Consider the following 25,039-nt stretch of genomic DNA (forward strand, 5'->3'; position numbering starts at 1 on the left):
ATGTACACATGTAATGTCAGTATTCATTGTTTGGATTCTTTATTTTTTTAATTTTTTTAGTTTCCTATGCCTTTTATATTTTTATACCCAATAAAGACCAAGCTGTCTATCATAAGTGGTAAGAGTTTGCCAAAAACTGTCACTTTTTGTTGGACAGCTTGGTCTACTTGTGAAGGGCACAGTCAGACTATTTACGGTAATGGGTATTTTTCTGTACTCGATCGCCACTCACCGCAAAGGCCCATAGAAAAGAATTGCTTCTATGCGTCCTGTTCACACTACAACACTATCTTCATGTGGAAAAATGCAGCACTGGACATCTATTGACTCCCTCCCAAAACTGGAAGACCGCGCTGTAGCCAACTTTTGCTATAGCGTGGTTGGCAAGTGGTTAAACGGACAAGGTTATTGTATTAGGCCTCATTTACATGGCTGTAAAATGTTACTACATGTGTTTTCCAAGAGAAAAGTTCCTGTGTGATGATCAATAAAATACTCGTGCTTAGATGCGTTTTAAACACAGATGCGTATGAGTACACCATTTGTTAATCCCAGGAGTTTAATTGACTTGATGTTATACTCAACTTAAAAAGTGTTCCTTTCATTTTTTTTAGCAGTTTATATATGGATTTCTCCTGCCACAGAGATTTTAACATTCCTAGTAATCTTTAATGCTGTATTCTAGCTGAAGCACATTAGTATGCATGTTTTGATTCGCTGATGATTGTTGCTTTAAAAGGGTTGTAAAGGTTCAGGGTTTAAAAAAAACAAAAAAAACAAACATGTCATACTTACCTCCGCTGTGTAGTTGGTGGCCCTGATCTTCCTCTTCTGGGGTCCCTCAGTGGCATTCCTGGCTCCTCCTCTTCTCAAGTGCCCCGTTGGAGAATCGATCTCCTCCAGGAAACCTGTGCGGGCATGCTCCCATTTCCTGCTTCTATTGACACAGAAAGCAGGGCTCGGCCCCACCCCCAAGCACCCACGTCATTGGATTTGATCGACAGCAGCGGGAGCCAATGCCTGCGCTGCTATCAATCTATCCAATCAGGACAAAAGACACTGAACTGGTGTGCTTGTTCCCGTCGTGGGAAACACAGGGCTCCGGTAAGTATAACGGGGGCTCGAGGGGGCTGCTGAGTGGCAGGTTTTTCACCTTAGGGCCCTTTCACATGTGCGGACCGTATGTCCACATTTTCATCCATCTGTTTGCGGATGAAAACGGGACATACATGGGTCCCTATGTGATTGCGGGTGTCAGCGGATAAACATCCGCTGACACCCATAATCACCCGCCTCTGCAAAGCTCCGATTTTGCGGACGGAAGAAAATTCTATTTTTTTTTCAGCTTGCGGATCGGATCAGATGAACACGGACATACGTCCGTGTTCATCCGATCCCCCCATAGGGGAGAGCGAAGGAAAGACAGGGCGGCCCCTGCACAGTGTGCGGGGACCGCCCTGTCAGCCGACGGCTCAGCGGGGATTTTATGGAGGATCCCCGCTGAGCTTTACGGACACATGGAGGCAGATCATGAATCCCTATAGAGTCCCTACTATTTTGTGTCTGACACGGTGCACCACAATGCACAGAGCTTTCCTATCTAAAGGGCAGGTGCACTTCTTTATACAGGATACATGCACTGGGTTGCCATTCAGAATTAGTACACATATATACATACTATGTATGTAGTATGCACAAATAAATGCACATCACAATGCATGTTCACCAGTGGCCGTGTGTCACTAGTGGGCGCAGGAGCACCACCGCCTCTCTCTCCTGCACCATCACTCAAGTCAACAATACATAGATTCATGCATTGCATGAATCTATGTATTGTCGCCAGCACCGCTGCCGCTGCTAGCCCCCTGGTGAGCGCCGACCATCTGAATAACAGCAGTTGGTTGGCTTTGGAAGTGTCTATCAGAGCCAGCGGCTCTAATAAGCTTCCCGATTACAGCCGGTGGGCTCTAATCGGCTTCTAAATAGTTAACCAGGGGACGCACAGGGTGTGCGTTCCCTGGTTAACACTGACATGCGTCTCAGCCAATCAGGTTCACCAGGTCTGGTTACCGGTAACCTGATTGGCTGAAGCGACATCAAGGGCAGGAGTAATAATGAGAATATTTGCCAGCACACCCTGGAACAACGTAAATAGCGTCCAAGCGGATGATTAATTGCATGATCACAGCACAAGGAGAGTGCAACGTTACGGAGCCACGCAGGACCCCTTTGTCTGGCATGTGATGAGGGCAGGAGAAGACATCAAGGGACAGTGGAGGGAAGATGGCTGACCTGAGAAAGGTAAGTGCCGGGTGGGGGGGGGGGGGGCAATCTGGGGTGGCCTTTTACAGGGCAAACTGGCACGGCACAGTGGCGACAATTAAAGGAACACAAAATGTTTGTTTTTTATTAGATCAATTGATTGCTGTAAGCTAGAGCATTTAAATATCACTTACCTCGTTTTTCCTTTTGACCTCCAAAATACAGTAATCCAGGTTTGAAAATGCCATTTCCTGTCTCTCCTCTTCTTGCTTTCCACCAGCATCTGAGCCGTTTTGCATGGTGGAAAGCAGAATGTGCTCACCCCCTCCCTATGACTACAGCCCTGTGTGAAGATGCTCTCTTATCCCTCACAGGCATGGAGGCTAAGCCTAATGGGAACTGTAGTTCCCATTAGGCCGTGATGTAGCAAGAATGAATGCGCACCGCAAACCAGGAAGTCAGTGAGAATAACGATTCAGGAGTGCTGGAGGTGAATAAAACAGCTCGATTTCAACAGGTATCAAACTAGTTATAATGCAAAACATTACTTTTTACTTTATCAGCTACTGTCAGACTTTAATTTAAGAGGAACCTTTTTTTGTCATTACAACCCCTTTAATGGCACGGCACAGTGGCGACAATTGATGGCACGGCACAGTGTCGACAATTGATGGCATGGCATAGTGGTGACAATTGATGGGCACAGTGGCTGCGTTTGATGGGCACAGTGGCTGCATTTGATAGGCACAGTGGTGGCAATTGATGGGCACAGTAGCTGTGTTTGATGGGCACAGTGAGGTTGCAATTGTTTTTTTTTTTTTCGTTTGTTTGTTTGCGCCAGACATGTAACACTGATCTAATCCTCAAAGAGGCTGACACTATCATCTAAAGATAACAGGTACTCTTTAAACAATAAGCCTGGATATTCAGCCCACAGCTTTCATTTACTGCTTTTCCGATTCCAATGAAATATACGCAGGAGAAGGCGAATACCGATAATTCTTATGAATTCACATTTGCTTATTATCTGACACTATAGAAAGCCTCCTTTGTTTCATTTATTGAGTTATGAAGGGTTTTCTTCACACATCACTGCAGACTTATCAGTGCCCAGGCAGGCTGAGATGGAGACGGAATTGACACTAATAATATAGACATTTAATGAATGCCTATGTGAAGAAATCTGCCACATCCGATGCAGGCAGCAATATACGCTCAGCGACGGATCCGATGTAACTGGATCAAATATTTACTCTTGTATTTCTGTGCTTGGGGCTTATGTGTTTAATGCAGGCACGCCGTTAATTTGTTCCTATGACAATCTATCGGTTCTGCGATTTATTAGTCTAGCAGCTGGCCCAAGAGTCTTTCCGCTGGTAATATCACAGAATGAGAGGAAACATTCCATGTAATGAATTGATACACATGTCCAAAAGATGCAGAGAACTCGGAAGACAAAATATACACCAGCAGCTATTTTCTTCCTTTGACCTGAAGCATGGTGACCCGTCTTTCAATCTGAAATCTACAGCTCTGCCAGAACTTGAAGCATCTGCACAGCGATGGCCTGAAATTATGCCAAGTTTAGCTCAACTCCACCCAGATGCTCCCAAGTGCTGCATCATTTTCAGGACTGGATTTAAAATGATTGTAAAAGGGCCATTTTTATCTTTTAAAAACAACAAACATGTCATACGTACCTGCTCTGTGTAATGGTTTTGCACAGAGCAGCCCCGATCCTTCTCTTCTGGGGTCCCATGCCGGCAGTTATGGCTCCTCTTCCTTGAATGCCCCCATAGCAAGGCGTTTGCTATGAGGGCAATTGTGCGGGCTCGCTCCCAAGCCATGCCCTGTGTGTCAATTGACACACAGGGCCAGATTCTCGTAGAATCTGCGTTGGCATAGTGTATGCCATTTACACCACGCCCCCGCAACTTACTGGAGCAAGTGCCGTATTCTCCAAGCACTTGCTCCGTAATTTGCGGCGGCGTAGTGTAATTGGCCCGGCGTATGGCCGCGTAATTCAAAGGGGGCGGCTTGTATTCAAATTAAGCGCGCCCCTGTGCCGATTGAACTGTGCATGCGCCGGGCTGAAAAATAGCCCAGTGCGCATGCTCCAGCTCACGACGGAAAACGTCAATGACGCCGACGTGTGCGTCATTGACGTAAAGTCGTATTCAAGAACGACTTAGGAAAACGACGTAACCGACGGAAAAAGACGACGCGGACCCGACGCCATACTTAACATGGCATACGGCAGACTGGCGTAAGGTTACCCCTCATATAGCAGGGGTAACCTTACGCTTACGGAAACGACGTACGCGACGCAAATTCGTTCGTGAATCGGCGCATCAGGCTCATTTGCATAGTCAAATAAGAACTGAACGTAAACGCCACCTAGCGGCCGGCGTTGCATTACATCTAACATCCAACGGTGTAAGTGACAGTGACACCTGTCGGATCTTGGCCATATCTATGCGAAAATGATTCTAGGAATCACTCGCATAGATACCCGGGCTCAGAAAGAGATACGACGGTGTTTCCTGAGATACACCGTCGTAACTCTTCTGAGAATCTGGCCCATCGAGCGTAGCTCGGCCCCACCCTCCTGCTCCCTCCTCACTGGATGAAGCTCCTGCTGATGTGTCTGAGCCAATGAGGAGAGAGAGAACCAATAGAGCTTCTGCTTCTGTGCACATCACTGGTTCGAGATCAGGCTCAGGTAAGTATAAGGGGGGTTGGGGGGAAGCTGCAGAGAACGCATTAAGGTAAAAAAAAACTTCTACCTTTAGGCCCTTTTCACACGATAACCCCGCTTGGATCTGCCTGTCTGTCTTTCAGGTGGATCCAAGCGGACCACCCATTGACTCCTATGGGAAGGCGGATGTCAGTAGATGTGTCATCCGATCCGATCCAAACATGAATGCTCCGAAGCAATGCTAAAGGCCGGTACACACGATTGGATGTTCCGACAACAATTGGCCGCTGGACGTGTTTTGTCAGATAATCCAACCGTCTGTATGCTCCATCGGACAATTGTTGTCGGAAATTCCGTCAACTAATGTTGGCTGTGCATGCTCTCAAATTTTCCGACAACAAATGAGTTCCGTCGGATTATACGATCGCGTGTACACAAATCTAAAGAAAAGGGTAGTGCTGCGCTGTAAATAGGGAATGGGGTACAAGTGTAGAGGAAGTGTAGCAAATCCTTATATGTAAAAAGATACAGTCTGTCTAATGATCAAAATGACAATGTGAAAAAATAATGACATCAAAATTAACGTGCTACAGTGAAGCTAATCCAGCTGGCAAAAGTAGGATAATAGAACGTGACAGTGCTAGTATCATACAGTGTAATACAACAATAATTGGTGTACTGTTAACCAATGGGGTGTATAGCGTGCATCACACAACAGTGACTGAAATAGGCTAAGTTAAATGTCCATGCAACAAAAAGCCTATAAGCATAACGAAGGAAAAATTCAAAAATAAAAGTGCAGGTGTAGATGCCAAAATAACGTGAAGAAAAGTGGGTTTCCGGTGTTCTCTTCAAAATAAGTGAGGATGTCCCCTTACCTTACTGCTGTATCTTTTTACATATAAGGATTTGCTACACTTCCTCTACACTTGTACCCCATTCCCTATTTACAGTGCAGCACTACCCTTTTCTTTATATCTGTTATGGTCTGATACACCTTTCAGTGCCGCAGTCGTACCCCCTTCCCTTTTCCCCTTCCCCCACTTCTTGGTAGCACGGTAATACTCACTCCCTCACTTCGTGTACACAAATCTGTCGGACTAAAATCCAAAGTACAAACACGCATGCTCCAAACCAATGCTAAACATCAGACAACAATAGCAGAAGTTGCCCAAAGGGTGGTGGTAAAGAGCTGAAAATGTTCTGCCGTCTGTATGCAGAACAAGTTCACGAACAACGCCCTTCAGACAAAAATCCACGGATTTGTTTGATGGAAGTCCGATCGTGTGTACGAAGCTGAACCATAGCATAACTTTAGCAGAAGTTGCCCAAAGGGTGGCGCTAAAATTACAAACACGCATGCTCCGAACCAATGCTAAACATCAGACAACAATAGCAGAAGTTGCCCAAAGGGTGGCGGTAAAGAGCTGAAAAACTAAGTTGTTTCGTATTTGTTGGCTGACAACGTTTTGTCGTCTGTATGCAAAACAAGTTTTTGGCCAACGCCCTTCGGACAAAATTCCACGACTTTATCCGATGGAAATCCGATCGTGTGTATGAGGCTATAGGGTTTGACCTCATATTATATGTTTTTGGTAAATCTGAAGACAAAAATCTGCAGACAATTTAATAGTGTTTATGGGATCTAAGAGAAGTGCAGTCAGATACTGTACATCTACTGTACTCTGTGAAAGAAACTTATCAAGAAAGATCATCAATTACATACTGTAGCAGGGTGACCCCATGCTACTCTGTAAAATGATGATTTACACCAAAGTTTGTGGGAAGCGACCACTAATGACACAGGTGTGTGCTGGCTTCATAATAGAGCCATATATAGAGCTCCAAGCCCTATCCTCCTCAGCGAGGTCAGTGTGTGATGGGAGCCATGAGAGGTGCTGCTATGCACCATACTGTCCAGGTCGGGACAGAGGAGCAGCTAGGAAGCTGTAGAGAGAGTCCACAAGGGACAAGAGCAGCTAGGAAGCTGTAAAGAGAGTCCATGAGGGACAAGAGCGGCTAGGAAGCTGTAGAGAGAGTGCATGAGGGACAAGAGCAGCTAGGAAGCTGTCGAGCGAGTCCACGAGGGACAGGAGCAGCTAGGGAGCTGTAGAGAGAGTCCACGAGGGACAAGAGCAACTAGGAAGCTGTAGAGAGAGTACATGAGGGACAAGAGCAGCTAGGAAGCTGTAGAGAGAGTCCATGAGGGACAAGAGCAGCTAGGAAGCTGTAGAGAGAGTCCACAAGGGACAAGAGCAGCTAGAAAGCTGTTGAGCGAGTCCACGAGGGACAAGAGTGGCTAGGAAGCTGTAAAGAGAGTCCATGAGGGACAAGAGCGGCTAGGAAGCTGTAGAGAGAGTGCATGAGGGACAATAGCAGCTAGGAAGCTGTCGAGCGAGTCCACGAGGGACAGGAGCAGCTAGGAAGCTGTAGACAGAGTCCATGAGGGACAAGAGCGGCTAGGAAGCTGTAAAGAGAGTCCATAAGGGACAAGACCAGTTAGGAAGCTGTCGAGTGAGTCCACGAGGGACAGGAGCAGCTAAGAAGCTGTAGAGAGAGTCCACAAGGGACAAGAGCAGCTAGGAAGCTGTATAAAGAGTCCATGAGGAACAAGAGCAGCTAGGAAGCTGTATAAAGAGTCTATGAGGGACAAGAGCAGCTAGGAAGCTGTCGAGCGACTCCACAAGGGACAAGAGCAGCTAGGACGCTGTAGAGAGAGTCCATGAGTGATAAGAGCGGCTAGGAAGCTGTAAAGAGAGTCCATGAGGGACATGAGCAGCTAGGAAGCTGTCGAGCAAGTCCACGAGGGACAGGAGCAGCTAGGAAGCTGTAAAGAGAGTCCATGAGGGACAGGAGCAGCTAGGAAGCTGTAGAGAGAGTCCATGAGGGACAAGAGCGGTAGGAAGCTGTAAATAGAGTCCACGAGGGACAAGAGCAGCTAGGAAGCTGTAGAGAGAGTCCATGAGGGACAAGAGCAGCTAGGAAGCTGTAGAGAGAGTCCATGAGGGACAAGAGCAGCTAGGAAGCTGTAGAGAGAGTCCATGAGGGACAAGAGCAGCTAGGAAGCTGTAGAGAGAGTCCATGAGGGACAAGAGCAGCTAGGAAGCTATAAGGAAGACGCAGAGCTGAGGTTCAGTGTCTGTGCATAAATACTGGAATGTGTTTTATGGTCAAGAGAACAAAAAAGGGGGGACCCTGAAGTGGTACTCGGAGCAGTAAAGCTGCCACAAGAGAGAGTCTATGAGGGACAAGAGAAGCTAGGAAGCTGTAGAGAGAGTCCATGAGGGACAAGAGCAGCTAGGAAGCTGTCGAGCGACTCCACGAGGGACAAGAGCAGCTAGGAAGCTGTAGAGAGAGTCCACAAGGGACAAGAGCAGCTAGGAAGCTGTCGAGCGACTCCACGAGGGACAAGAGCAGCTAGGACGCTGTAGAGAGAGTCCATGAGGGACAAGAGCAGCTAGGAAGCTGTAAAGAGAGTCCATGAGGGACATGAGCAGCTAGGAAGCTGTCGAGCAAGTCCACGAGGGACAGGAGCAGCTAGGAAGCTGTAGAGAGAGTCCACGAGGGACAGGAGCGGCTAGGGAGCTGTAAAGAGAGTCCATGAGGGACAGGAGCAGCTAGGAAGCTGTAGAGAGAGTCCATGAGGGACAAGAGCGGTAGGAAGCTGTAAATAGAGTCCACGAGGGACAAGAGCAGCTAGGAAGCTGTCGAGCGAGTCCACGAGGGACAAGAGCAGCTAGGAAGCTGTAGAGAGAGTCCATGAGGGACAAGAGCAGCTAGGAAGCTGTAGAGAGAGTCCATGAGGGACAAGAGCAGCTAGAAAGCTGTAGAGAGAGTCCATGAGGGACAAGAGCAGCTAGGAAGCTGTTGAGCGAGTCCATGAGGGACAAGAGCAGCTAGGAAGCTGTAGAGAGAGTCCATGAGGGACAAGAGCAGCTAGGAAGCTATAAGGAAGACGCAGAGCAAAGGTTCAGTGTCTGTGCATAAATACTGGAATGTGTTTTATGGTCAAGAGAACAAAAAAGGGGGACCCTGAAGTGGTACTCAGAGCAGTAAAGCTGCCACAAGAAAGCCAGGAGGATAAATGCTATGTTGTGCAGTGATGGTGAGAACACCCTTGCATGGGAAGACATACCTGTGTGAAATGTTTAGAGGTTTGTTTAAATAAAAGTGGGAAGGAAAGGCCTGGCACGGATAAAACACACTGTTTTGGCACTACCACTGAGCTAAGAAACCCAGACATGTCACAATACATTATATCAATAAAAGTTATAAATGGAAAAGAGGGTTACAACACGTTAACAGATGTCAGAAATGTATATAATAATAATCTTGAAGTAAAACTTTGGTACAATGCCAAAGAATAAGAACACAGCGCATCCTTGGCGACCCAAAACACAAAGAAAATCAAGTCCATTTTTCTTGGGCTTTCAAAACACACAACCTTTATAAACCACGTGGAACCGAAATGTAAAACTAGTAAAAAAGGACCGATCCAAACTAACACAAGAGTCTCTGATTTTAATTATACTTTAAGCAGGACAAGACAAAAGAGCACAGCTGGATGGTTTCTGAATGATCAAACCTCACATATGTGAACCAAAGATGTTACTTCCTTTGACCAGCACTGGCTTAGAGTGCAAAGTAAATGTCATATAATTTTACCCATTATGTTCAATTTTAAGCAAGGCACGCTCTATAAAGAAGAGAATGGATTGTGATTAAAACAAGATCATTCATAAGCACAAGATATATTGTAGCTAAAAAGGAAGGAAATGAAAACGCACAAACTAAAATATTAATTCAGCTGAAATGTTGTGAAATAAAACTTTTTTTAAAGTTTTTCCCAGTGATACAAATCTCTCCTATTTTCATCAAGCTGTAGATTGCTTTTATAATTAGATTTCAAATGGAAACCCAGTTAAAGGAATATCTACTTTTGCTTTTAGATTAATCCAAATTCCACCTCTTTCTCCACCCTCATTGGACAGCGTTGGGAGACGATCAAGCTTCAGCACTGTCACATATAATGAGTCTAATGCACATACAGACGGTCATTTTTTGTGATGAAATAAAATGACATTTTTAAAAATGTCATTTAAAATGATCGTGTGTGGGCAAAATGTAATTTTATGTCTTCTGAAAAATGACAAAAAAAAAATTCGAACATGCTCGAATTTTTTATGTCATTTTTTAAAATGTAATTTTTTGTGTCATAAAAAATTATTGTGTGTGGGCAAAAATGACGTTTTAAACCCGCACATGCCCAGAAGCAAGTTTTGAGACGGGAGGTAAAACTACCATTCATAATGGAGTAAGCACATTCATCACGCTGTAACAGACAAAAAAGCACAAATCGTCTTTTACTAACAAGTAACCAGCTAAAAGCAGCCTCAAGGCGAATAGAACTTCCCCTTTAGAGTGCCGTCACTTTGTTCATCATTTTTCAAAACGATGGTGTGTATGCTACATCGTTTTTGAAAATGAAGTTTCAAAAATGTCATTTTTTTTCATCACTTCAAACTTCATTTTTTTTCCATCGGAAAAAATGACCGTCTGTATGCGGCATAAAGCCCCGTACACACGATCATGCCGTGTACACACGATCGGTCGAACCGATGAGAACGGTCTGATGGACCGTTTTCATCGGACCAAACCGATCGTGTGTAGGCCCCATCGGTTATTTATCCATAGGTTAAAACAAATGCAATCTTGTTTTAAATTTAACCGGTTTAAAATCCACGCATGCTTGGAAGCATTGAACTTCGTTTTTTTCAGCACGTCGTTGTGTTTTACGTCACCGCGTTCTGACACAATCAGTTTTTTAACTGATGGTGTGTAGGCACGACTGACCATCAGTCAGCTTCATCGGTTAACCGATGAAAACGGTCCATCAGACCATTCTCATCGGATGGACCAATCGTGTGTACAGGGCTTCAGACCTTTGTCCGACCAAAATCACATCGGAATTCCGACAGAATTCCATTGGAGTAAAAGAGAACATGTTCTCCATCTAAACTCCAATGGAATTACTCCGATGGGGCATGCACACGGTCGGAATTTCCGATGGAAAAAGTTAGTGGGACTTTTTCCATTGGAAATTACGATCGTGTGTACGGGGCGTTAATGCGCCTTCACAAATGGAGGTACTGGTAATTCCTTATCTCCCAGCACCTAAACAGCAAGGCTGAGGGCATAATAGAGAAAACCAGTTGCTTCCCTTTCATAGAAGATTTAAAGGTTTCTTTAACCTCTTAAGCCCCGGAAGGATTTAACCCTCTTCCTGACCAGGCCATTTTTTGTGATACGGCACTGCAATGCTTTAACTGACAATTGCGTGGTCGTGCGACGCTGTACCCAAACAAATTTAACAACCATTTTTCCCCACAAATGGAGCTTTCTTTTGGTGGTATTTGATCACTTTGGTTTTTATTTGTTGCGCTATGAACAAAAAAAGACAGACAATTTTGAAATAAAAGCAATATTTTTTACTTTTTGCTAAAAATTAATAGCCCCAAAAACTATATAAAAAAATAATTTCTTCCTCAGTTTAGGCGGATACGTATTCTTCTACATATTTTTGGTAAAAAAAAAAAAATGCAACAAGTAGGGCCGACACAACTAATCAATTAATCGACAACTAATCGATTATGAAAATAATCGATTACAATTTTTATAATCGATTAATCGGCCAGTAACATAATGGGGTTAAAAAAACTAAAAATTTGCCCTTTATAGTACAAAAAAGCAAATCTTTACTGTAAATATTACTTTCACTGTCCCACAGTAAAAAAAATGAACCCCTTGGGCCCCGTACACACGGTCGGACCGAACCGATGAGAATGAACCGAAGTTCAGTTTCATCGGACCAAACCGACCGTGTGTATAGGCCATCGGTCTGTTTTCCTTCGGTCCAAAATTTTAAAACATACTTCAAAGCCGAACCGATGGACCGCTGCCCGATTGGACCAAACCGATGGTTAGTACAGAAAAACATTGGTTCAAAACCCGCGCATGCCCAGAATCAAGTCGACGTATGCTTGGAAGCATTGAATTTTGTTTTATTCAGCACGTCGTGTGTTTGACGTCATCGCGTTCTGACCCGATTGGTTTTTGGAACGATGGTGTGTACGCACATCAGACCATCAGGCCACTTCAGCGTTGAACCGATGAAAACGGTCCGTCTGTCCATTCTCATCGGTTTTGTCCGACCGTGTGTACGGGGCCTAACAGTAGCGATTATTTGCTCTTTTTGTACTTATTTTTGTTTTTTTAACCCCATTATGTTACTAAACATCTCAGGCCTGGGGTCACACCTCTATTTTTTGGTATTTTTTGCAGAAACACACTACAGTTCATTTACATGTTTTCCTATTGGACACGTTCACATCCATGATTTTTTTTTCAGCTGCTGCGTATTTGGAAAGGGCAAGGAGTTTTTAACGCAAAATGGTGATATTTTTAATTTTTTTGGTTCAATATACTTCAATGGAGAAGCTGCAGAAAAGCATATAATGTGTTTTTGCGGCAATTTGTGTTTTTTAATCTGCCTAACAACAAATTGGCCCCAATTTTTTTTTTAAATGCTAATTTTTTTTTAAGGCTATTATCCGATTAATCGAAACAATAATCGGCCAACTAATCGATTATGAAAATAATCGTTAGTTGCAGCCCTAGCAACAAGCGTATATTGATTGGTTTGCACAAAATATAGCAGCTGCAAAATAGGGGATAGATTGATGGCATTTTTATTACAAATACATTGTTTACTAGCAATGGCGGCGATCTGCTAATTTTTATGGGGAGTGGAACTTTGTGGCAGACAGATCGGACACTTTTGACACTATTTTGGGACCATTGACATTTATACAGCGATCAGAGCTAAAAATAGCCACTGATTACTGTATAAATGTCACTGGCAGGGAAGGGGTTACCACTAGGAGGCATTCAAAGGGTTAAATGCATTTCTAACTGTGGGGGGATGGGACTGCCTGGGGGAGGAGACTGATCGCTGCTCCTAAGTACTAGGAGCAGACGATCTGTCTCCACTCCCCTGACAGAACGGACATCAATTTTGTTTGGGTACAGCTTTGCACGACTGCGCAATTGTCAGTTATAGTAAAGCAGTGGCGTATCGCAAAATATGGCCTTGTCATTAAGGGGGTAAAACCTTCTGGTACTGAAGTGGTTAAAGTGGTGCATTCAGATATGGAGGAGCATGTGACCTCACCTATGTAACAGAAATTGGACAGAACAGCCAGTCGCCAGGCATGAACACTACCAACTGATGTCACCCACATTCATTAACTAAGCAGTTTCTTTGTTTCAGGTCTATTTGTGCCTCTTACGCTAGGTTCTATTTTATAAATTCTTTATTTTTGAAAAAACAGTGTGATAATTCCACAAGAAAATACATCTTACATCAATGACATGTCATTTAACATAAGTCTTGCCTACGTCATAAACAACAAGTGCTACTATACTATGATATCAGAAATTGTATAGTCGTCAAACATAGTTCCCCTGAAGATCACTTTTTCCTTTTATATTTCCCTTAACCAGGTAGTATCCTGGCCAAGGACAAAATTATAACAAACATAAGAAGAAAAAGAGAGAAGAGAGGAAAATTATATATATATATATATATATATATATATATATATATATATATATATATATATATATATACCGGTATATATATAAATACTATTCCTCAATCATATTTATCCATTTGCCCCTCTTTCCTTTATTAGCTACAGGCTATTATATTGACGCTTCCATTAGTTCTATTTTAGAGTGCAATAGAAACTAGCACAGGACTGCACGTAATTAACAGAGAGAATATGGCAGTTTTCCATATAGAAAACCTCCCAAGATTCCCCACAGGTGTGATCTTGTTGTATGGGATGTGAGCTGTCAGCAGTTTTAACACTATACGAGCAGATGTAGGGTTAGCAACCCTCATCCTCCCACCAACTCTGAGCTGAGATGGGGACGGCAACAAGCAGAGTTTGGAACATACTTCTCCAGCATTCCACTCTCTGTGCTGAGCAGTGGCAGCCTGTCAATAGAGGGCACACGGGCACCGCCTCCCCTATCCATGCGTCCGGCCCCCTGATCTACATATCAGAGGTGCCGGACCATGGATTACAATGTGGGGCAGTGATGGACTGGCCATTGGCACTACAGGGAGTTTCCCGGTGGGCCGATGGCTCAGTGGGCCGGCTTCAGTGACAGCGGACTGTTGCCCCCCTCCGCTCCTCTGTCTCTCCCTCCCCGCAGCACTCACCTGGGGAGAACAAAGAAGCAGGGGGAGGACCAGAGGAGCAGGGGGGATGACAGAGGAGCATGGGGGGGGGGGACAGACAGCTGACTCAACAGCTATGGCCTGGGAGTTTCTCACTTCTGCCTAATTGTGTCCCATAAGGGGGCACCAAACTGATTCTTTTCCCCCGGGTGAAATAATGTCTAGCTTCCCCACTGGTACTGCCTATAAGAGTGCCAGTACCAGCCATTCTACTCTAATGAAGTTGAACGGCTAGTGGCTAGTGAAGGGGAGAGGGGGCTTCGGTGGCCGGGGGGGGTGGGGTGCGGAAGTTGTCCGGCCGCCATGGGAGAGACCTGTCAAAGTGGGCCAGTCTGGATGAAGTCCAGGGCCAAATTTCTGTCCCAGTCCAGCCCTGATGTGGGGTGGGTGTGTTTTTGAAGCATGTGATTAGAACCAGAGGCTCATAAAAGGGTGACCTTGGAGCGCAGAGCCCCTTTTTTAATCGGCATACACTCTATTTTTATGTTTAGAATAGTGGTGCAAGATATGTGCTTGCACCCCTCTTTGTTAATTCCACCAAATGTATGCATTGCTTTTGGCTTTGCCCACGTCTGAACTGCAAGAAAGATACACAAATCTCCATGGACATAGATATACATATATATGTACCTTGTTCATTTCAGAATCCTCTTGTAAAGCTTTGGATTGGCAGAAGAATATTTTATAAAGAACAGATTTTATTTTCAGTGCAACATGGAAGAATGACTTGGGACTCGGAACTAAGTTGAACGGTACTGGCAGGGTCCTCCCCTCCTCAAAGTAGGAAAACCATAGTTTAGCTCTGGCAAATTTCCATTCCACATCAGCATCATCCTAAAATCATTACAAAACAATGCTTTATTAGAAAGGGTCACTTTTACACAAGGTTATATAGTATAAAAAGAAATGAATGCTGGGAATATGTGGGGGCCCTCTCAAACATAATTCTAGCCAATTTTTCAATTTGGAGATCTGTCTCACTATCTGCACTGAGCCTCTCTGGTTAAAAGTATCTAATGCCGCGTACACACGGTCGTTTTTCGGCATGAAAAAAAACAATGTTTTTAAAAACGTCATTTAAAATGATCGTGTGTGGGCTTCACATCGTTTTTCGGCTTCTGAAACATGCTGCATTTTTTAACGTTGTTTTTTAAAATGTTGTTTTTCGGGTTGTAAAAAATGATCGTGTGTGAAACGACGTTTTAAACCCGCACATGCCCAGAAGCGAGTTATGAGACGGGAGCGCTTGTTCTGGTAAAACTACCGTTCATAATGGAGTAAGCACATTCATCACGCTGTAACAGACAGAAAAGCGAGAATTGTCTATTACTAACAAGGATTCAGCTAAAAGAAGCCCAAAGGCGAATAGAACTTCCCCTTCAGAGTGCCGTCGTACGTGTTGTACGTCACCGCGCTTTGTTCATCATTTTTCTAAAACGATGGTGTGTGGGCAACATCGTTTTTAATGATGAAGTTGGAAAAACTTAGTTTTTTGGACATGCTGAAAAACTTTGTTTTTTTCATGTCGAAAAACGACCGTGTGTACGCTGCATTAGGCCTCGTACACACGACAGAGTTTCTCGGCAGAATTCGGCGAGAAACTCGGTGAGAGCCGGATTCTGCCGAGAAACTCTGTCGTGTGTACACTTTCGGCCCGATGGCGCCGCCGAGGAACTCGTCGAGAAAATAGAGAACATGTTCTCTATTTTCTCATTGTTCTATGGGAGCTCTCGGCCCGCCGAGCTCCTCGGCGGCTTCAGGGCTGAACTGGCCGAGGAACTCGATGTGTTTGGCACGTCGAGTTCCTCGGCCGTGTGTACGAGGCCTAAGAGCGGATTTTCTTTCATTTTAGGGAGATTTGCTTTATGGCCCGTACAGACTATTGGAGATTCCGACAACAATTGTCCGACGGACATGTTTTGTCGGACAATCCGGCCATCTGTATGCTCGGACAATTGTTGTCGGAATTTCTGAAAAAAAAAAGTTGGCTTTGTATGCTCTCAAATTGTCTGACAAAACGTGTTCCATCGGATTATCGGATCGTGTTTCCACAAATCCGTCGGACTAAAATACAAGTACAAACACGCATGCTAAACATCAGACAACAATAGCAGAAGAGCTGAAAAACCACGTGGTTTGGTGTATGTTGGCTGAAAATGTTCTGCCAATGCCCCTTCGGACAAAAATCCACGGATTTGTCTGATGGATTCTGATCGTGTGTATGAGGCTTTACATTCTGTTGTGCCTCTTGGGACAAGGAAGTATGTAGAAATTTCCCTGATGAGGATGCATAAAGCAATACAAATCTGAAAGCAGTTTTGACTCTTCCCCCTTCTATTCAAAACTTAAAAAAAAGAGGGGGGATGGTCAGCCATTTTAAGTACTATTTTCTTGATTTTTTACTGAAGTAGCGTCACGTGCAACAGGAAATGCTGTAATGTGAAGGTGGGTCTGGACACTCAAAAATCCCAGGTGGACAAGATTAGATTTAGGAATTATATCAGGGAGATCTCTCTTGCAGAATCCAAGACAAAAATAATCTGGGTCTGACTCAGCCTACCAGGCAACACCTATAACTAAAATATTACATTTGGATGGACAAACCCTTAAAGGAGTTGTAAAGGAAAAAATGTTTTGCCTAAAATTAATGTCTGCGAGGTAGACAGAATAGTGTAATGATTCTGTTAAAAAACGAGTAAATACCTATTATATTCCTTCATCTATATCACCTCCAGCGTTCTAGTTTCTGTTCTCTCATTCACTTCCTGGTTTGCGGCGCTCGTTCATGTAAGAACTACATTTCCCAGTATGCATTGCGGCACGCCCAGTAATTCACACCTCCTTGAAGTCTCTAACATGTAGAGAGCGTCCTGCCGCACAGATGTAGTTCCCAGGAGGGGGCGAGCACGTCACTGACCACCGCAGTAAAGCCTCCTATCACGGTGGTCAGTAACAATCAGACAAGCAGGAAGTGAACAGAACAGAGAAGAAATAGAGCAACTTCTGAGCAAAAACGAACAATGAGGAAGTGAAAAGAGGAATGTCTGCAGGTAAAGGATGCTTATTATGAAAAAAAATGTTTTCCTTTACAACCCCTTTAAATTATCAAGACGTTCAAGAAAGGAATTGGGTGAAATTCAGCCGTAGATTCTAATGTTGCATGAAAGCTTTTGTTTAACAACACTGTAAACTGTTATTAAAGGCCAGTTTCCATTTTTCATTATGAAGCAGAGTCTATGCCAGCTGAACGATTTATTTATATGATTTTATTTCTGACTACAAAGTCTCCAGTTGTATTAAACATGTTTCCAGCCAATCATTGTAACATTGACAATTTTTTTCCCTTGACACAGTGCAGGTTGAGTTTATATCATAAATATATCCCTGGTGCCTTTTATCTCTTTCATATTCTTGGCAATCTATTGGCAGCAACCAATAAACAGGCAATGCTGTTAATATCCCCTGATCCTGACTGATGTTGAGGATCTTGTAGCAGTATTTTAAACAGATGCTGATGGAGCCACAACAAACGGGAATGGCACCAATGAGGAATAGGATAAATGTTCCTGGCTTTAATTCACAGGACATTGATGATTTCTCATGCTCCACAGACAGAAATATACCAATTATTTGTAGCTGGAAAAGATAAACTAGTCTAGCAAGGCAATGTACTCCATGGAACCCTTGCAGACTAGCGGATAGACATGTGCACACTGAAATATTTTTTTTCGGAATTTTGTTTTTGTCCGAAAAATACATTTATTTAGTTACTCCCAAACTCGTTTTTATTTATTTTGTTTCGTTAAAAAATGCATTCGTCCGAAAATCCGAATTAATTAAGGTTGAATCTGTCATTGAAGGCTTATGGTGTCTGTCGAATGTTCTAAGAAGGTTTGACGGAGCAGCTAAACTGTACGACGCCGCAATTGTACATTTTCGGACGAATGTTCCGCCTACAAGCTATATAGAAGAATTCTGATGTTATATGACACTAGTAATGATTATATTTATAAATTATTATTAATAGTCAACCAACATTCGAATTCTTCTATAGCCTATGGGCCGAGCGTTTGGCCGGAAGTTAGCGCAGTATCACATTTTCTCTTGTCCCGTTTGGCCGGAAGTGTACGATTGCGGCGTCGTCCAGTTTAGCTGCTTGTCGAATCTTCTTAGAACTTTTGACAGACACCATAAGCCTTCAATGACAGATTCAACGTGTGTATGTTTTTCGCTGCTTCATCGAATATTCGTTGTTCATGCCGAATGGTCTACCCCAACACTGTCTCTATAATGTCGAATCTTTTCTCTCTATGTAGAATAATCTTGGACTAATAGAGTTAAGGTTCGATAGACACAGATCGCTATCGTCAGCGTCACGTCGAATCTCCTATCTATATCAAACTGTTGTAGCAACGAAAACGAAAACAAAGCATTTTTTTATATCGGATCTTTCGGATTTTGGATTCTGCGCATTTGCTTTTGTTTGTTAAAACAATAATGAAAATATCAGAAATTCGTACGAAAATGCATTCGGAAGAAAACGAATGCACATGTCTACTAGCAGATCAGTTGCCGAGGGTGATAGATAGACTGGAATCTACACACCTATACCCATCATGATTTTCATTTCGACCCAACAACCATGGACAGAACACATATGCTCAAAGTTTGTGGCTTTTTCTACACAGAATATGGGGTGACCACCATTTGTTCAGGCACATATTGCCCTCTATTCCTCCTGTATTGTAATTGTACTGTCTGCCCTAACATAGTTAAGGGCTGTGCAAACTGTTGACGCTATGTAAATCCTGTATAAAGAATAAAAATATAAAAATATATTTTAGATTTATGTGCTTCCTGTAAAATGTTTTTCTTCAAGTCCATTGAGGGACACACAAATTCAGAAACTGATGGGTTATACTGTCTTCTACAGGAGAGTGGCAAACAGTAAAAACTTTGTAAGCCCGCCCCCATACAACCTCTTCTCCACCCAGCATGCCTGAATTTTGTAAGCAAGCTGCACACGGGCCAATGAACACAAATCTGTATCCCTCAATGGACTTCAAGAAATTATTACAGCAAGTACATTTATTTTTTGTTCATTTAGGGACACAGGATTTATGAAACTGTTGGAGTTTCCAAAAGTAGTCCAACTGAGGAGTGGGCAGCTGCCACTGAGAGCTACAACAGATGTAGGGACCATACCAATTTAGAGTGTCTGTAGATACCAATTCTTGAGTCAGGGCTAGATGAAGAAAATACCATCAAAATAAAGAAACTGCCACAAGCAGGGGAGGGTGCTGAGGATCAACCTGGTGCTCAAGATCCAGACAGAGTATAGCTGCTAAGTGGAAAACTGGCACCTTAAGCAAAGCTGGAGGACCAATCGACTATCCACCACAACCAAGCCGAAAACACAGAAGCAGGAAAAAAAACCTAGACCAAAAATTAAATGTAGTCAACAAAAAAGCAGTTTTTACTAGGCAAAATCCCAGGAAAAACAGATCCTAAAAGGGTTCTTTGGATAGACAAATTACTAGCATGCCATTCCTAGAAGACTTGAGCCTGGCATTTCTAACCCTTAACTTCAGAGAAAAAAGGGATCTTTAGAACTAAAAAGTTTGTCTGATCAGTCAACCAATCTCACATCATGTGTGTGGATCCCTCACAAAGTAATTTTCTAATAGTTAAGACTAAAATGACCAACAAGGCTGGTAGAAATCAAAAGGTTATACGCCTAAAGAAAAGAGTAAGGTGATAATGCCAACTGCACATAGTATAGGCAGGAATGAAAATATAACTTAACCCAGAGCAATGTACGTTATCAGGATTAGAATTAAAAGAAGAATTAAAAGAAGTGGTCCTTCCAACCAAATACCCAGGAGTGTTCTTAGGGTGTGGAATTCTACACTAAATACCTGCCTAGTCATAGAGAAAGTAAGTAGCAGGGTTTCAGTCAGTTCTGTGTCCTGGCTGTCTAGAGTAACACAGGACCCTCCAGTGAGGAACACTGCCTTCCAGAAAAAGAGGGGCACCCAAGTGATGATCCTTCACTCTTCAATGCAGAGAATGTCCATTAAGGAGATCCCGAAGGCCATAAGAGAGTCATATTGATGGCTTATCCAGAGAACAGACTCCATAACACAGAGGAAGAGTCCAAATAGAACTGAGATTTAATAGAAGGGCATCCTCTGGCAATCCCATAAGCCCTAAAAGGGAAAGGCAGGAAAAAGTCTGCAATACATAGGTAATAGGTCACAGGTTCACAGGGAGTGAAGCCAGGACTTCAACTGAACAGTGCCACTTGCTGGTGACACCCAGCTACCAGCAATGGACACCTGGCAATTCACATCTAGACAAAATTTACAAATGATAGGATGCTTAGAATGCTTAAACTGTAGGAACCCAGAAAACTACCAGCAGGGCGTCTTCTGGAACCTCACAAGCCTTGAAAGGTAGAGAAAAGCCTGCCATACATACAATGAAAAAGAGGTGACTCTTTTTGCCCAGACTTAGGCTGAAAAATCCTGCTCAATCCTGAGCTATCGGCACTAGACACCTGGCAATGCGGTTTGCAAAAAATAGGATACTCAGCATAGTTGAGCTTGCATAGCTCGCACAGCAAGAATCTGGAAAACGAACCCTCCCTAAACAGAGTTTCCTGAGCATTCCACAATGAGGATGCCAGGAAAAAGCATTAAGATGGACACCAGGACCAGTGCTATGAGCAGGGTTTGAAACTGCTGGAAGTTGAAAAGGTCAGGTCCTCACCAGAAAAAAAAAATAAGAACTAACCTTTGCTGACCTTGTACCTCTAGAGCGCAGGTGCCAAACACAAGGCCTGCGGGCCGAATCCGGCCCTCCCGGTCATTTCATGTGGCCCTCGCACCTCTTTTGCAGCTGCCAAAGACCTCCAGCCCTCCTCTGGTCCTCCTCCAGACCCTTACTTTCTGCTTTCAAGCAATGCATCCAGCTTCTTCCCAGCAGCAGCATAAGGAAAGGGGGTACATTGTGATGTAAGGGAGAGTGAGGGACTCAATTTCTGAGGGTGGGATGGCTCTTGACATCTAATGTAAGGGGAGGGGATGCGCTGGACATCTAATCTTACAGATACAACCGGCCCTTTTGAGGGCAATTATAATGCTGATGTGGCCCACAATGAAATTGAGTTTGACACCCTTGCTCTAGAGTGATAGGGCTGAGGGGTGTCAGGCGTCATAAAGGGCATAACCACATCTGAGGGTAAAGGGCACCCATGTGGGAAGGAGTGCAAGTCTGAGTGGGTAATCATTCCCAAGGATAGGTTTCTACCAAGGTGGGAATCTCAGGATTCAGAGAACCCAGGCAAACCTGGGAAAATTCACAATGGGGTGCAGTAAAATCAGAAGGGTGAAGGCATCCGAAGGGGATACCCAAGTTGAAGGTCTAAAAGTGGTGACCTAAAATTAAACTATGCTTAACTCCACTTCAGCAATTCACTGTCCACAAACGACTTCGCTGGTTCCTGACATCTTTAGCCTGTTTTTTTTTTCTTTGGCCATTTTGAATGGGGCCGGATTGGCCCTAGTAACAAAACTAAATTGAAATTGAATTTGAAAACAAGAATATAATAAAATTGAATAGAAAATAAAGGATTGGGATAGAAAAGAATAGAATATAGCAAAACAGAACATAATATAATGGAAAAGGGTAGAATAGAATTGAGTAGAATAGAATAGAAAATAATAAAATTAAATATAATAGAAAATAAAATAATCAAACAGAAAACAACATAAAACAATAGAATAGAATAGAGTAAAAAAGGATAGAGCAATAAATAGAAAATAAAGAATGGAATGGAAAAGAAAGGATATAACCGTCTTCCGAAATTTGAATTCCAAAACCAAATAAACAAAACGAATTTCCAAAAATGAATTAAATTAAATTTAACTAAACAAAAAATTATTTGAATAACGAATCAAAACCAAATTAAACAAATTTTTTCATTCTACACATGTCCAATGTTCAATGATATGAGGCTCAAAGTGACACAATTACACAGATCTAAAGGTGGAGAATTATTTCAGATAATTCAAAGTGGAATCTAAATTTTGAACCCAACTGCCTATCAGTGAAAATTAAAGGTGGGAACACCATCAGCCCCTCTAGTAGAATTCCTGTTTACATGGTCTCCAGTAGGGAAAGGCCAGCAAGCAAGAAACTCTCTGTCAAAAGAACAAAAGCTCTGCCACATTCTCTAAAGCAGGGATGTCAAACTCAATTTCATTGTGGGCCGCATCAGCATTAAGTTTGCCCTCAAAAGGGCCGGTTGTATCTGTAAGATTAGATGTCCATCGCATCCCCTCCCCTTACATTAGATGTCAAGAGCCACCCCACCATCAGAAGTTGAGTCTCCCCACTCTCCCTCACATCACAGTGCTCCCCCCCCCTTTCCTTATGCTGCTGCTGGGAAGAAGCTGGATGCATTGCTTGAAATCAAAAAGTAAGGGTCTAGAGGAGGATCAGAGGAGGGCTGGAGCTCTCCTGCAGCTGTAGGAGAAGTGCGAGGGCCACATGAAATGGCCTGGAGGGCCGCATTTGGCCGGGGGCCTTGTGTTTGACACCTGTGCTCTAAAGGATCCATCACAGTATTTATAGTCCTTATAGAAGAATTAAGCAATGGGTGTATCAGAAAGGTCTTTGCAACTGTGGGAGCTCTTAAAGAGCCTAGGGTAACCCTCACAGCAAGCATTAACTAGGTAAAAAAAACAACAAAAAAACAATGAACCTATTATATGCATCTCATACTAGCACATTATGAAATGCTTACCTTAGATCGAAGCCCTTCCAGCAGCGTCCGGTTATCGCTGAGAGGGCTGACATCTTCCCCGGCCTTTCTTCCAGGTTCGTGGGCTACGGTCACTCCCGAGCATGCGCACGGGAGCCCTCGGTTCCAGCAAGAAGCTCTGGAGGTCCGTCCTTCAGAGCGCATGTGCTGGTGACGTCAGCCTTCTGCAGGGTCAATATCTCCTAAACGGTGCACTTAAAGGGGTTGTAAAGGAATTTTTTTTTTCCCTAAATAGCTTCCTTTACCTTAGTGCAGTCCTCCTTTACTTACCTCATCCTTCCATTTTGCTTTAAAATCTCCTTATTTCTTCTGAGAAATCCTCACTTCCTGTTCTTCTGTCTGTAACTCACCACCGTAATGCAAGGCTTTCTTCCTCTTGAGGGGGGCAGGGCCGGCGCTAGCGAAAGGCAACTTTGGCACTTGCCTTATGGCGCCAGCGCCGGCCAGGGGACAGGGCGTAATTTGAGTGGCGATCGAGACCTCAGATCAGCAGCGCCGCGCGGGGTGCATTTCACCCAGGCGCCACGGGGGTGGAGGCACTCAAGCGCCAGAGTGCTCCGCTCCCTCCTTCTCCTTGTCTGAGGCCGCAGTATTTACTTTTTCAAATCCTCCTCCACGATCCACCCGGGTGGCGCAGCTGCGGGTGGGGTTTGTCCTGAGGGGGGGAGGTTTGTGGTGGCCTCTCTGAGTGCACTAGTGGAGGGGTCTGTACTAATGGGGGGTGGTTTGTGGGGGGGTCTGTAATAATGGGGGATGGCTTGTGGGGGGCTCTGTACTAATGGGGGATGGCTTGTGGGGGGGTCTGTATTAATGGGGGATGGCTTGTGGGGGGCTCTGTACTAATGGGGGATGGCTTGTGGGGGGCTCTGTACTAATGGGGGATGGCTTGTGGGGGGGTCTGTAATAATGAGGGGTGGCTTGTGGGGGGCTCTGTAATAATGGGGGATGGCTTGTGGGGGGCTCTGTAATAATGGGGGATGGCTTGTGGGGGGGTCTGTAATAATGGGGGATGGCTTGTGGGGGGCTCTTTACTAATAGGGGATGGCTTGTGGGGGGCTCTGTAATAATGGGGGATGGCTTGTGGGGGGGTCTGTAATAATGGGGAATGGCTTGTGGGGGGCTCTTTACTAATAGGGGGTGGCTTGTGGGGGGCTCTGTAATAATAGGAGGTGCTTTATTGGAGGGGGCGGTCTGTACTAATGGAGGCGGGAGATTTGCTCACCACACAGGCCGGACACACGCCCGCAAAGCCGCCACCGCGACTTACAAGGCTTCAGAAACAGGTAAGGGGAACCTGTTTTAAAGTTTCCTGTTTAAAAAAAACACCAAATCCCTGCAATAATATATTAAGCAGCCTGTATAATGTATTATTGCTGGGATTTATTGTTCCTCTATAGCTGCTAGTATTCTGTATTGTGTTTTATATAATGTATTGCTGGGATTTGTAGTCCTCTGTAACTGCTGGTATTCTGCATTGCATTTTCTATAATGTATTGCTGGGATTTGTTGTTCCTCTATAGCTGCTGGTATTCTCCATTGCGCTGTATAATGTATTATTGCTGGGGTTTGTAGTTCCTCTATAACTGGTCAGTGGTAATCTGCATTGCGCAGTATAATCATTATACAGCGCAATGGAGAATACCACCAGCTATAGAGGACTACAAATCCCAGCAATCAGGCCCGGACTGGGACAAAAAATAGGCCCGGGCATTTTAGACTGAGCAGCCCGGGGGGGGGGGGGGACACGCGGCGGGGGTTAATGATGGAATGCCCGCACAGAGAGAGAGACTGCTCCACATTTGTGGCACAGAGAGAGAAATCACTCCACATTGCTGGAACAGAGAGAAATCGTTGGACATTTCCCATTGTTGTACTGAAGTCAGTTGATAGATCGGAGTCTGTATAACCAGTCTGCACATTGATAGATTGAAATTTCTGCTGAACT

At 44.0% G+C, this 25,039-nt stretch overlaps 1 protein-coding gene across 1 annotated transcript in view; it reads right to left on the minus strand.

Moving 5' to 3' along the window:
- Positions 1–25,039, minus strand: part of TRPC6 (transient receptor potential cation channel subfamily C member 6) — a 319,531-nt gene that overhangs the window by 16,886 nt on the left and 277,606 nt on the right. The window contains exon 9 of the mRNA XM_040340191.1: positions 14,898–15,101. Coding sequence (XP_040196125.1) covers positions 14,898–15,101 — 204 coding nt within the window. The remainder of the gene's footprint in view (positions 1–14,897; positions 15,102–25,039) is intronic.

Source organism: Rana temporaria, chromosome 2 (assembly GCF_905171775.1).
Source record: "Rana temporaria chromosome 2, aRanTem1.1, whole genome shotgun sequence".
NCBI classification, from domain to species: Eukaryota; Metazoa; Chordata; class Amphibia; order Anura; family Ranidae; genus Rana; species Rana temporaria.